This window comes from Periophthalmus magnuspinnatus, chromosome 2 (assembly GCF_009829125.3).
Source record: "Periophthalmus magnuspinnatus isolate fPerMag1 chromosome 2, fPerMag1.2.pri, whole genome shotgun sequence".
Lineage (NCBI taxonomy): Eukaryota > Metazoa > Chordata > Actinopteri > Gobiiformes > Gobiidae > Periophthalmus > Periophthalmus magnuspinnatus.
Genome location: NC_047127.1, coordinates 14,094,278 through 14,109,282, shown reverse-complemented (window position 1 = coordinate 14,109,282; position 15,005 = coordinate 14,094,278). Strand labels below are relative to the sequence as shown.

The 15,005-nt window shown below is 40.4% G+C and overlaps 2 protein-coding genes across 2 annotated transcripts in view; one reads left to right on the top strand and one right to left on the bottom strand.

The window, feature by feature from the left end:
• The window catches only part of LOC117381626 (gamma-aminobutyric acid receptor subunit beta-3-like), a 143,588-nt gene extending 139,395 nt beyond the window's left edge, over window positions 1-4,193 (bottom strand). The window contains exon 1 of the mRNA XM_055226419.1: window positions 4,084-4,193. Within this exon, the coding sequence (XP_055082394.1) occupies window positions 4,084-4,193 (110 nt within the window). The remainder of the gene's footprint in view (window positions 1-4,083) is intronic.
• LOC117381061 (gamma-aminobutyric acid receptor subunit alpha-5-like) overlaps window positions 1-13,735 on the top strand; it is a 52,642-nt gene extending 38,907 nt beyond the window's left edge. Inside the window, exons 8-10 of the mRNA XM_033977908.2 lie at window positions 6,346-6,498; window positions 8,477-8,688; window positions 12,782-13,735. Coding sequence (XP_033833799.1) covers window positions 6,346-6,498; window positions 8,477-8,688; window positions 12,782-13,081 — 665 coding nt within the window. The 3' untranslated portion in view covers window positions 13,082-13,735. The remainder of the gene's footprint in view (window positions 1-6,345; window positions 6,499-8,476; window positions 8,689-12,781) is intronic.
• Window positions 13,736-15,005: the final 1,270 nt, after the last annotated feature.

Here is a 15,005-nt window from a genome sequence, read left to right as displayed (position 1 = left end):
CAGCTCTTAAGACCTGGTTTAGTCCTGGGTTAGACCTGGTTTAGTCCTGGATTAGACCTGGTTTAGTCCTGGATTAGACCTGGTTTAGTCTTGGGTTAGACCTGGTTTAGTCCTGGATTAGACCTGGTTTAGTCCTGGATTAGACCTGGTTTAGTCTTGGGTTAGATCTAGTTTAATCCTGGGTTAGACCTGGTTTAGTCCTGGTTAAATCCCACCCTTATTATCTATCCAGGACTATTACAAAGAAAACAAAACACCATCTTGTTACTTTTTGTACAGTAAACTCTCTTGTATGAATGCTAACCACTCTGCCACCGCACGCCTGTAGGATTAAACCTGAGTCTTTTACAGGTGGACCAGAGACTTGTGGCATCCTCGGTTAAAGCACACATCACTTGTATTTAAGTATTTGGTTCGGAGCTTGATTAAAAGAAAATGTGACAGGCGCCCGCTGTTTTTATCAGGTCTAGACAAAGTAATGAAGCACTTTGAAAACCTCCCATTCAAAACAGCAGCCAATTACTGCCCGGTCCTCCTCGGGTTGAGCTAACGGAGCACACTTCTATTGGCTGAATGTCAATATGTAAAGATACAGTGATGTTCCGAGTCTCAAAGGACTTGGCAAAGAGTAGATAGTGTCTTTATAACAACTAAGGCCTTTTTGATGCTTTAATTCCAGTGCCCTTAGGTCCATTTCAAAAGCTTGTGTCGTTTCAGTGCCATAGTCTCACATAGTCTCTGTATTCAAAACTAGCTGGACCATTAGCGGACTCCAATTTACACTCTGCTTTGAATTAGCAACTATTAAAATATGACAAAATAACATCTTCATACTTTTTATTAGAGATCGATATATTGGTCGGCCTATATGACGTGCCGATGTTTGGATTTTTTAGCTGGATTAGACCTGGTTTAGTCCTGGTTTCGACCTGGTTTAGTCCTGGATTAGACCTGGTTTAGTCCTGGATTAGACCTGGTTTAGTCTTGGATTAGACCAGGTTTAGTCCTGCGTTATACCTGGTTTAGTACTGAATTATAACTGGTTTAGTCTTGGTTTAGTTCTGGTTTAGTCCTGAATTAGACCTGGTTTAGTCCTGGGCTAGTCCTAGTGTAGTCCTGGATCAGACCTGGTTATTACTCGATTAGACCTGGTTTAGTCTTGGATTTGACTTGGTTTAGTACTGAATTATAACTGGTTTAGTCCGGGTTTAGTCCTGGTTTAGTCCTGGTTTAGTCCTGGTTTAGTCCTGGTTTAGTCGTGAATTAGACCTGGTTTAGCCCTGGGTTAGACCTGGTTTAGTACTGAATTATAACTGGTTTAGTCCTGGTTTAGTCCTGGTTTAGTCATGGTTTAGTTCTGTTTTAGTCCTGAATTAGACCTGGTTTAGTCCTGGGCTAGTCCTGGACTAGTCCTGGTTTGGTCCTGGATTAGACCTGGTTTAGTCCTGGGTTAGACCTGGTTTGGTCGATCTGCTGGCTAAAAATACACACAGAGCTTTATATTAACACTTTAATGTGAAGAGATTTTGCACAAATAAGAACTGAAAAAGCGGTTTGGATGAGCAGCAAAACATCTTCACTCCACAACTCTGTGTCCAGTTGACAGATTCTTTATAGCCAAGAGTGCTAAAACTAGTATCGAAACTAGTCAAGTATTGATACTAAAATGTCACAGGACAGAACTGAACCTTTCCTGAATAGCTTTAGATTGATCTTGAGCTGTATGAGAACAAGTATAAGACACATAGACTAGTATACGCCATGAATCATCGTGGTATCGGAATCGGTATCAAGTCTATTCCTTAGTATTGAAATCAAGTTTGACATTTTAGCATCGTGACACTACTAACTACGGCAGCTCCAAAAATGAACACTAGCCTTACTGCGTATATATATCCCTGCGTATATATCCCTACATCCCCTTGTCCACCTGCTTTGTTCACCGGAAGTGGGCGTGGCCTGGTTGTGTGTAGTATACCTTTAATTAGCGCCTTTAAATCTGGGACAACACACCTGCTTGAGTCACGGCTCTGAGCGGGGCCAAAGCAGATTAACTCAGCGTTTCTTAAACACTTGGAGATCTTTAAGGATGTGACTTTTCTGTCTCCTCACCTGCCCCCGAAATAAAAGTAGTCCAGAAGTTAACACAGCTGAAGCAAGATGAAGTTTGAGGCCTGGCTTAGACGAGTTCAATAGAGCAGTTCAATAAAGTGACTCATTTTGAATTTGAACAGCCCAAAGTATATGCTAGGATTGTTGGATTTGATCGTTTAACCTTGAGGTCACCAAAGCGGTCTGAGTAGCATGACATGATACGGCCGCACGATGTTGGCGCGAAAAAAATTGCAAATAATTAGATTTTCAATATATATGTTTAAAATGTTGGGTTCTGTTCGGGATGCACAACTCCAGAAGCATTAAGAGAAGGACAGAACGTAGAAGTAACCCCATGTATTTAAGAACATGTTTGTAGAGGTCTAAACTTCTAAGACTTTTTATATAAATGAGCTTTTGTCAAACTTGCATTGAAGCTGAAGTAAATAAGAAACTCACAACTTCTTTGGTAGCATCACAATTGAAATGAGTGAATTTCAGGAGAAAACCAGGTCTAACAAGAACTAAACCAGGACTGTTATCAAGATATATCTAAGACTGGGCCAGGTCTAAACCAAAAACAGTCTAAACCAGGTCTACACACCAAGACCAAACCATAATGGATTCAATTCTAAAACTGGACCGAGGAGCTCTGTTTCAAGTCCAAACAAGGACTAAACCTGGTCTAAACCAGGACTAAACCAGGTCTAACCCAGGACTAAACCAGGTCTAAACAAAAAGGCTAAACCAGGTCTAAACCAGGACTAAGACTAAACCAGGTCTAACCCAGGACTAAACCAGATCTAAACTAGGTCTAACCCAAGGCTAACCCAGGGCTAACCCAGGTCTAACCCAGGACTAAACCACGTCTAACCCAAAGCTAAACCAGGTCTAACCCAGGACTAAACCAGGTCTAACTCAAGGCTAAACCAGGTCTAACAGAGGACTAAACCAGATCTAAGCCAGGACTAAACCAGGTCTAACCCAAGGCTAAACCAGGTCTAACAGAGGACTTAACCAGATCTAAGCCAGGACTAAACCAGGTCTAACAGAGGACTTAACCAGATCTAACCCAGGACTAAACCAGGTCTAACCCAGGACTAAACCAGGTCTAACCCAGGACTAAACCAGGTCTAACCTATGACTTAACCAGGACTAAACTAGAACTGAATCCAATACCAAGACAAAACAAGGACAAAAGTGAAACTAAACCAGAAATCAGGACTAGTAGACCACAACTGAATGAAGACTAAACCTGGTCTACACTGGGCCAAAACCAGAACTGTCTAAACTAGTAGTAAACCAGGACAAAACCTAACCATAATAAAACTCACTATGTTCTGAGCCCCGTCACTATCCACTTTTCCCCGCCCACTTCTCCAGTTGGTGATAGGTCCTCAGTGAGTGACAGGTGCTTTTAACCAGTCACAGTGAAGCATGGACTCTCAAAAAAAGCTGATAATTGTAGTTACCCCTTAAAGACAATATAAAGCTCTACACTGATATGAAGTAAGTTTTGAGAAAATTGTGATATCGAAATATTTTGACATATCTGGCAACCCTAATTGTATGTACTATAATGTGTAGAAGGTTTGTCAAACATATCGAAAATCAGATAATAACTGATACTAAAACTAGGATCGAAACTACATACATATTTGAGCAGATATCGGCTGCTTAGGCCTGTCACGAGAATTACTATATATTATATGAAAGTTGGGTTCTTGGGTTTTTGTGTCAGTGGTTTCAATATTATCGTTTATCGTCTATATTTACTTCGGCGATGTATCGAACTTCACACATAGACTAGTATAGAACCATGGACCACTATGGAACCTAGATATAAGGCCAGATGGTAATAGAAAAAAAAGTACTACCATTTAATGTTGAAAATCACATTCTATTGTCTAAATAATGTGTTTTTTTATCATCATCGCGGTATCAGAATCAATATCGAGTAACAGTTATGCAATAGTAGGCCTCACTCACCAGTTGACCAACATGGCAGCATTGTTCCCAGTGAGAAAAGGCAGTTCTCCTTTGACATGGTCCCAAACACATCCATGGTACAGCAGCATTAAGACGCACCCGATTACCATCCTTCTGCCCCCTGCCCTGCCCGGATCCATGCATTCAGGTCAAAAGGTTATCCTGGGGGGGTGTCCCAACTTTTCGCAAATCTGTAAGAGGGATAATCACCCAGACGACCCGCAGTCATGGGGGCACCCGACGGTATAGTTTAAGATCCAAGAATTAAGCTTTCTAGCCAGGACATTGCGAGTTGCCAACGGTTACGATGATGCATTTTCTCTTATGCGTAATCCAGGGTCGTCCGATGAAAACTCTACAGTCCAAAAAAAAAAATCCCTAAAAGTTACCCGCCCTCCATCACAAGTTTGAAATAAATTGATCTAACGTGATCTTTTGAGGGGGGGGTAGTCATTCGTTGTTAGCTCATGCGTGTTGCTTTGGCGTTTGGTGCGTGCCGTCGCGCTTGGGATTGGCAGAAAGGGGCGGGGTTTAGGCGAGGATCCCGGGACAGGAAGTAGATGGATTGCACTAAACTGCCCCCCCCCCCCCCCCCCCCCCCCCCCCTCCCCTGTCTCTCTTTCTTTCTATCCGTCGCTCTCTCCCTCTCTCTCCCTCCACTCGTCTCACTGATGGCAGGATGCAGATTGTAACCAGGGATTAGGGCGGTTCTCAAAGCGGATTTTGCCCAGAGAAAGGAAGGCCGTGTGCGTGCGTGTGTGTGTGTATGTGCGTGTGCGTGTGTGTGTGAACTAGGGTTGCTTGTGTACATGTCATTTGATTTATTTTTTACTAGCGCATTCAGACAGAGACGCAGAAGAACCAAGGCCTCTGCAATATTCATTTGCTTTAAAAAAAATATACTGCTTATAATGTCTTTTTCTTGTCACAAACAGACGTGTAGTTGTGTTTTTATTGTTTCATTCACACACGTTTAACACACAAACTCTGCATATTTTAGGTCGAGTCCTTACCTGAAACGCTCAGTTCCACCTTGTGATGTCATGTGGTGGTACACCTTCACATCATTTGGATCATTTCAGCCTTAGAATTGCCAATTTCTACTGAACTAAAGGTAAAAGGAAACTTGAAAACTACCACTTCATTACATAACAAGGTGGTGGAACAGAGCATTTTGAGCTTTAGAGACGTAGACAAACCAATAATAAAAAATTACTCGATGTGTGAATGAAACAAAACACAACTCCAGGTACGTTTTTGATGCGGTAACAACATTATAACCCGGCTTAACGCTCACAAGAGTCCATTTTGCGTAATATAGAACCTTTAATACAAACACAATGCGAGAATGCTATACCCGACCAGTGAGAGCCGCAAATTTAATAGTTTGCCAGTTAAGAGTTTTGCAAACCACAAATCTAATTACACATTCAGATTGCTGCATCTTCTCTCCTTAAAGAGCCTGTACACTATTTTTGTCTTGCTGCAGTACAGATATATTGTATAAGCAGCTCTTGAGGTCAAGATATGTCCATTTTATACTGTCCAATTATAAACAGTTTAGGAAAGTCAGGAAGTGCATGTTAGCATGTTAGTTGCAGTTAGCTTTACTGTGATGACAAAACTCTGTCCGTCTGGTCTCTGGAAGTGGTGAAAAGCGCTTATAAACTCATCACCGTGAATAATTAGCATGGTCTGAATGCATAAGGTGAGTGAGGAATATCTTTGGACCACTGCAAAAAAAAACTTTAAAAGGAACTAGTTCTGTTTCTCATGTTTTTTTAAGATAGCAAAAATCAGGCGCAGCGCTTTTAGTTTAGAACCCAAGAATAAACAACATTTATCAACACGCCGCTAATTAAAATAGAATAAATAGTTAGTTTCTTTCTATTTTTTTCCCATATTCCTTCTCAACTTCACCAAACCTGATACAGTGGATGGAGGGTGGCTATTTGTTTTTTTGGCGTTTGTGTTTTGTTATTTTTTTTTGTGTTTAAGTCAGTTTGGATTCGCAATAACCATTTCACGTTATGTGGGTTGCCAAATTGACCATAAAAATGTAACAAAAGCCTCATTTGGTATTGGCATCGAGCGTTGCCCTTTCTGCTAAATCAGATTCAGTTCTCTCCGTGAGTGGATCAAATTGCCCTTAATAATCCCCTTTTGGTTTGAGGCGCCTATCATTATAACACATTTATCCCCAGCTCTTGTTTACCGCGCACGCTAACTTTATATCCTTTTTATTTGTTTGCTTTGCCCCAGGGCGGTACACAGTGATGATGGCACACTTTTACCTGAAGAGGAAGATTGGATATTTTGTCATCCAGACGTATATGCCTTGCTTCATGACCGTCATTCTATCCCAAGTGTCTTTTTGGCTCAACCGTGAGTCTGTTCCTGCCAGAACCGTCTTTGGTGAGTAAAACCGAGGCTAACCAATTTCACAAGTTTATATTTGTTCGAGTAAAGTCCTGTTCAAACAAAAGATCCGAGGAAATTGTTGAGTATAAAATGCCAGAACGCTCAGCAGTTGCCCCCATTGATACCATAGACTGGATATATAAATGGATATAGCTAACCTGCTAGCCGCGTTCTAAATAGGAAGTGAACATGGACGCGATTTGGCTCCATCGACTCTGGCTCCAATTCACTTTACATTATAAAACAGTCGCTCTTCTCTCTGTTACTGCTGCAGTGAGTCTCGTTATGTTGGTCGTAACATGTTCGTACGGTGTTTAAATTTCGCTATTTTGTCTGTAAATCAAGATATGAACATTAATAACAGACAAATCAGGTACGTTCTTTCCCCGAGGTCGCTTCCATTAGTGCTAGCAACAAGTTTGATTGACAGTATTGCGCCTGCTTCGTGCTAAATCAGCAATGTGAGCGGAAAGGGGCGTTACCTTCAACAGCCTCTCTCCGGATTGGCTCTTTAGTTGCTATGATACGGTTGGATTTAAAATTACGGAACTCACCACCAAATTCGCCGCTATAACTGCTAGCCTCGATTAGCTTCATTTTACTGGAGCCGAACGCTGTGGGTGACGTCACACTCACTTCTACACTACTTCTTTATACAGTCTATGCTCGTTACCAAGGAAACAAAGCGGTGGTATTGGTAATTTTCTGGATTTGTTTACACATACATCTTCCCTGCATATTCCTGGTAATTTATAAATCAGGGAAATCAGTTCTGGCTTCGTTCACACATGATCATGTTCTGGTAAAATGGTAGGTACATTCCTGCGTCCGGTTACATGTGTGAACAGACTTAATATTATCTTTGTAGAAACCAGAGATGAAAATAACAGGAGTAATAATACAGTGCAGGAAGATGGCACTAAAATTATATTAAACCCGGTGTAGTGAATGAATCCAATATACTTGTTTGCTTCTCATTTTTAAATTAGATTGCCATCTTAATGAAAAACATTATTGCGGGTTGTCATGTAAATTACTGTAGACAAGACTAACCTCTGTAGCTCAGGGATGTATGTTTGACGACCCCATCTGAAAAAAACAGATAATTAGGAGTTAAACATTTACAATACTAATAATGGAACTCGCTGTAGTAGCTGCAGTAATACTAGCAGCAGTAGTAATAGTAGTAGTAGTAATATTAGTAGTAGGAGTAGTATTAGCTGTAGCAGTAGTAGAAGTAGTAGTATTAGCAGTAACCGTACTAGTAGCAGCAATAGTAGTAGTAGGTAGTAGTAGTAGTAGTAGTAGTAGTAATAGCAATTGCAGTAGTAGTAGTAGTAGTAGTAGCAGGAGCAGTAGCAATAGTAGTAGTAGTAGCAAGAGTAGTAGTAGTAGAAGTAGCAGCAATAATAGTAGCAGGTAGTAGTAGTAATAGCAATTGCAGTGCTAGTAGCAGTAATAGTAGGTAGTAGGGGTAGTAGTAGGAGTAGTAGCAGAAGCACTAGTAATAGGAGTAGTAGTAACAGCAATAGTAGTAGTAGTAATAGGAGTAGTAGCATCAGTAGTAGTAGCAGTACTAGTAGCAGCAATAGTAGTAGTAGTAGTAATAGTAGTAGTAGTAGTAGTGTTATTGCTTAGGCAAATATCAGTACTGTAGTTAAGTAGATATAATCACAACAATAGGTAGTAGTAGTAGTAGCAGTAGTAGTAGTGGTGCTAGCAGCTCTGGCAATGGTTGCAATAACCAAGAGATAGCAGCAGTAGCATTAGTCACAATAACAAAGTAGTAGTAGTGGTGGCAGTAGTGACAGTAGTAGTTATTGTATTAGCTGAGACAAGACTTGCAGTAATAGTAACAATATCAAAACAGTAGTGAATAATTAGCAGTTGCAGAAGTCACAACAATAGGCAGTATTTGTATTGCATCTATTTCTTCCATCTATATGATTTTTTAATACATATATTCCTCCAGGTGTAACCACCGTCCTGACCATGACCACACTGAGCATCAGCGCTAGAAACTCCCTCCCTAAAGTGGCCTACGCCACAGCTATGGACTGGTTCATCGCCGTGTGCTACGCCTTCGTCTTTTCCGCTCTGATCGAATTCGCCACTGTCAACTACTTCACCAAGAGGAGCTGGGCCTGGGACGGCAAGAAGGCCCTGGAAGCGCAACACCCCAAGGTACCATAGGGGGGCGACAAGATTAAAAACACCCACACATCATTGGGGTTAATAAGAGCTTAGTGTCCTTGTCCCAAGCAGGATAATGCCGTCCCGAATGTGATATTATGTCAGCGAGTTAATAAAGGCGCTATAGCTACTGATGCTAGTTTAAAGGGCCAGGCTAAGAGTATATATTTAAACATGGAGCTTATATAAAATTAGCAATAGACGGGAAGAAAGCTATTACAAAACATCAATTTCCAACTTCATCAACTGATCTGAACCATTCTGTAATCAAAAATGAAACCATAAAACTATGTCATAGAGAGAAATGGTATTATAGTGTTACTACAGATTATTTTTGGAATGATCAGATGCAGATATATCAGCCACTACTCCTGATGAGATGACCCAGCGACATCGGATCAATTTTCTTTGCGTAAAGTGTATCTTAACCTAAAATCACGCTAATATATTTTTAGGCGTTTTTGAAGCAGGGGTGGCGTCAGCGGGAGGGGGGGGGGGGGGTTTCCAATTTCAACTTAAAATTCGCATCAAATGGCAATTAGAATGTTCAAAATAAGACTGCAATAAAAAAAAAAAAATAAATAAATTCCATATTAATTTTTATAAGTCACTATGTTTACATTTTTCTAAAGCAGTGAAGTTAACATGGTAGAAGGCGGGGGTACGATCCATTGTTAAAAGGCTCTGAATTAACTTACACCCACACTAAGGACCTTGGCACCCACTTAGCTCCTCCCACCAAAACTGTCTGGCCCCGCCCCTGTTTTGAAATTGAATTTGAAAGAGCAATGAAGCTAAAGAGGTGGCTGTATGTTTACGCAATCATGAAAGTGCAGCAATTTACCTAAAAATGATCTTTTTATATATATTTTTTTCTAAAGTAAAAGTTTCATGTGCGAATTTTACATCAACTTAACTTCAATATATGGCTCTAAACTACAGCTTTAAATATGTTGATACTAACAAATATTGGTTAATGGCTACAATGGATAAACATATATTTAAAGGGCCCATATTATGCTGTTTTCTATGTTTTAATGTTGTTTCCTCATTGCAAACAGACCTGGAGTTGTGTTTTGTTTCATTCACATATATTTGACTAACACTTTATTATTTATACTCCGTACACCTTCACTCTACTTCATTCACTTTTTCACATTTGGATCAGTTCAGCTGTGGAATTGCCTATCTCTACTGAACTAAAAGATAAAATGTAGCCTTTAACTTGAAAACTACCACTTCATGACATCACAAGGTGGAACAGAGCATTTTGAGCTTTGGAGATGTACAGACAAATAATAAAGTGTTAGTCAAATATATCTGAATGAAACAAAACACAACTCCAGGTCTGTTTTTGCGGAGGTAATCGGATTCTAACATGACTTAAAGCTCACGAGTCAATTTTGCGTAATGTAGCATCTTTCGCTATGGGTATTATCTGCAAAAATCTGCATGGGACTGTCCTTAGTCTAAACAAACATGTAAAATTATAATGTTAAAAATCAAAAGTGAAAAATACAAGCATGCTTCGCTGACCCCAATACATTTTTGGTCATTTTTGATTAAGGGAATATTTTGCCGAAAACTGGATCACTGCCCTGCAGGTGTATGGTTGGAAATAGGACAGTGAATACATTTGCATTTCAACAAATATAACAAGCCTGTGTACGCAATTACTTTCAATTTCCGTTATATAAATTGACCTATTTATTCTATTCTATTCTTGTACAAGTTTTAATGTTAAGGGCCGGTCATGGCCAAGGCAAGGCAAGTTTATCTGTACAGCATAATTCATACACAAAGGAATACATACACTATACATACACAAAGTACTTTACAGAATAAGAAGGACATTACTAGAAGTTGTAGTCATGTTTAGTCCTGATCCAGTTCTCGCCTAGTCCTGGCCTAGTCCTGTTTTAGTCCTGGCCTAATCCTGGCCTAATCTTTATTTAGTCCTGGCCTAGTCCTGATCTAGTCCTGGTCTAGTCCTGGCTTAGTCCTGGTTTAGTCCTGGTTTAGTCCTGGCTTAGTCCTGGTTTAGTCCTGGTCTAGTCCTGGTATAGTCCTGGCCTAGTTCTGATTTAGTCCTGGCCTAGTTCTGATTTAGTCCTGGCCTAGTCCTGGTTTAGTCCTGGCCTAGTCCTGATCTAGTCATGGCCTAGTCCTGGTCTAGACCTGGTCAAGTCCTGGCCTAGTCCTACTCTAGTCCTGTCCTAGTCCCGGTTTAATCCTGGTCCAGTCCTGGTCTAGTCCTGGTCCAGTCCTACTCTAGTCCTGCTCTAGTCCTGGTCCAATCCTGGTCCAGTCCTGGTCTAGTCTTGGTCTAATCCTGGTCGAGTCCTGGTCTAATCCTAATCTAGTCCTGGTCTAGTTTTAGTCTAATCCTGGTTTGGTCAAGTTTTCAGTCCTACAAAACACCTAACAACAAGAAGTTATTTAAGTTACCAATACCTACGTAATACAAGATTTATCCCAGAATTTTGTTTTAGTCGCGCCTCTATAAATATATGCAAATTAAAATAAAAAGTAAGTTTCAGACCACTAGAAGAGACGGCTGTACGTGACGGGAATTGCTAACAAAGTCTTGCCACCAGAGGGCGAGACTCCAAATGTTTACCAGTGTACAAATCTGGAATCATTACAGAAGGAGAGAGAGACATCGATCGTGTGGGGCTGGGGAGTGAGAGACTAATTCTGCTCCACTGTAGAAAAGAGGTGTAACAATGTCTGCACAATTATTAGCTCTGGATGTAAGAATTACTGTCATCATCTGGAAGCTAAAAGATGTCGTATGCATTGGACTGTGCTGCCTTGTTTAGTCGAGGTCTGTTACTAGAACCAATTTGTAGTCATGTTTAGTACTGGTCCAATCCTGGTTTAGCCCTGGTGTAGTCCTGGTCTAGTTGTGGTTCAGTCCTGGTCTAGTCCTGCTCTAGTCCCGGTCTAGTTCTGGTTTTGTCCTGGTCCAGTCCCGGTCTAGTCCTGGTCCAGTCCTGGTCTAGTTCTGGTCCAGTCCTTGTCCAGTCCCAGTCCAGTCCCAGTCCAGTCCCAGTCCAGTCCTAGTAAAGTCCTGGTCCAGTCCTGGTCCAGTCCTGATCTAGTCCTGATCTAGTCCCGGTCCAGTCCCAGTCCAGTCCTGGTCCAGTCTTGGTCTAGTTCTGGTCCAGTCCTGGTCTAGTCCTGGTCTAGTCCTAGCGTAGTCCTGGTCTAGTTCTGGTCTAATCTGGGTCTAGTCCTGGTCTAGTCCTGGTCTAATCCTGGTCTAGTCCTGGTCTAGTACTGGTCTGGTCCTGGTCTAGTCCTGGTCTAGTACTGGTCTGGTCCAGTTTTCACTCCTCCAATAATAGTCTTGCATTAATCGTATAGTTTAGTCCTGGTTTACTGTTTTGGTTTTAGTCCTGGTTTAGACCCTTTAGAATCATAAAGTCCTTGTTTCTAATCTTACTTTAATCCTATTTTTGGTCTGATTTAGCCTGTTTTCCATCTTATAGTCCTGATTTAGTCCTGTTTAGACTTAAGTTCTGCAATAAGTGATAGCAGAAAATGATCCATACTGATAAAATCACAATCATAGGGCAAAATGTGACCTTTCTAGAGTAGCTTTAGACCTCGACCATTATTTTGCCTGACAAAGACATTTTATTATCTGCAAAAGCATGTGTCATTATGGTATTAAAATCAGTATGGCATAACAAGGCTTTTCTCTACTAAAATCAAAATTGAGTTGAATGAAATTTTAGTATTGTGACAATACTATCACAATTTTTCAGGAAAATTTGGAGCTAGAGATCGAGCGAAATGGGTTTTTCTGATACCGACTGTTTAGGATCCAGAGAAACAATGGCCGATAAACTCATTAGATATTTTTGGGCTGGTATATAGGGCTGATTTAGCAAATTTTACCCAAATTATCCTACCTGAATTTAGTATAAACCCATCCCTGACATTGTTCAAATAAAGCTTTATACATCAACTCTTCAGGCGGCAGCCGATACGCTACAAAGTTTACATATCTGTAATGTACAATACAAACGCTATTTGCTAATTCAATCCATGCTAACTTTCTGATCCTTTCCCCCAGAAACGTGACCCCATGGTGCTCTCCAAGAAGCCCAACAACGTGTGCTCCGCTGGGGTCAACTACACCCCCAACCTGACGAAAGACGTGTCCATCGCCACTATTTCCAACATGACGTCCGTACCTCTCCGAGGTTCCGAAAGCAGGATGATCGACCCCAAAAAGACCTACAACAGCGTCAGCAAAATCGATAAAATGTCCCGAATAGTTTTCCCAGTTCTCTTCGGTACGTTCAACTTGGTCTACTGGGCGACGTATCTCAACAGGGAACCGGTTGTCAAGGGAGCGATAAACCCGACGTAATTTTTGGTTGAATTATTTATTTTTATTTTTGTGAAAGACTAAAAAAAATATTGGACAGATGAGTTTGTGGTACGATTTTTTTTCTTCTAGACAAAAAAATGTATCCAAGCTTGGAACTATCGAGCCGACTGGTGCAAGATCTTGTTTAACATTGCCTAAAACTGCTTGAAAAAAAATACTGCTAGTTTTTCTCTTGCTGCTGCATGACGCCATCTTGAAAAATAAGGGAATTTCTTTAACATTTTCTGACTTGTTTACAAATGTATATGTCAGTTTAAATATACAGATACGCACACTTTGACTTTTGGAGAACTCAAAATCGAAAAAATCGTTTGACATTCACCTTCGCTTCGAGAAACTGCAATATCCCATCCAAGAAAGAGTTAAAAATCACTTATTTTGAGTGAAAGAATGGTTTCCCTTGAGATTAATGCTGCAATGTTCTTTAATAATTTAGCCTCACATCTCAGTTCGTAAAAAAAATAAAAAAAATATCGCTATTGCAGTGGCTGTGTCTCTGTACAGCTTCACTTGAAGATTCAAAAAGACTTCTGCTGCAAGCCTGATTTCCCCAAAGAATTGACAGTCAAAGCAGTTCATTGTCTTGATATGGAATACACTGAAAAAAGGAGGGAAATAAAAATAACATCTAGCAAAAATATATATTGCAAGTTATGGGTGGAAAATCCTTGAACCATGCGATAAAAATAAAAAAAAATCTTGACCCACTTTTGGACCGTGTTGATGACGTGGAGAGCGAATATAAGATGGATTTTTAAGGTCTGGTCACCCGACTTGGAATGTAATATGCACAGTTCAGAAGGTAGCGCTTAAAATGAAATTCGTAGTAAGATTGAGTTGGTTCTCCAGTTATATTTTCAATTTCATCCAATGTACTTTGAACTTTCAGGCATTAGAGACGACTATATGCTATTCTCTAGTTTTTATTCTTACAGCGAGAGGGTTCTGGGTTCGATTTCCCCGAGCTTTAGTGGCCTTTCTGTGTTAAGTTTGCATGTTCTCCCCGTGTTAAGTTGGGTTTCCTGTAGTTGCTATGGTTACCAACCTAAAACAACCTAAACCATGCACATTTAATGGATAATCCTTCAGTTAGGTACTCCTCTGAAATATAGAGTTGTTAAGGGTGATGTCACTTCCGGGTCCATCAACAGATTGAAAACAATGAGCCATGAGCCAGCCTGTTGAAATTAACGTGAATTCTATCTGCACCGCTGATTAAGCAGGGAGTGGGTGCTTAGCTACGCTGTCAATCAAACCTGTTGCTAACGCTAGCGGGTGTGACCTCAGGGAAAGAAAGCACGTGATTTATTTGTTATTAATGTTCATATCTTGATTTACGGACACAGTAGTGAAGTAAAAATACCAGGATCATGTAAAGTGGGTTAATACGAGTGTCGATGAAGCCAAAAGCGCACCCATGATCATGAGCGTGTTAGCTATTTCCATTTATATATACAGCCTATGGTTAAAAGGGACTGCAGCTGATTAAAGGTAACAAAGCTAACAAGCATGGATCTATGGCTTTAACAGTGACAGAAAATGTGCGAGGGAGGTTGAGATAAGAGGTAAGAAGCTAGGCAAGGCTAGGCTAAGATAGCATTAGCGGTGACCAGTAGTTAGTGAGATATATATATGCACTGGTATACTAGATTGATACATATTTGATACAATTTGTGCTTAAACATACACTTTTGAACAGTAATTGTCTCTTATTTGACGTATAAAGAGCAAAAACAAAACTAGAGATCAGCTGTGAAGTTTCTGGTTGGACCCAGAAGTGACATCATCACTACAAAGTATATCCAAAAAAAACAGTACCATTCAGTAGCGTTTTTGCTCAAATTTACAAAACCAATGTCTTTTGTTTGAGATGAAAAACGAGCAATAAATGATGTAATGTCAT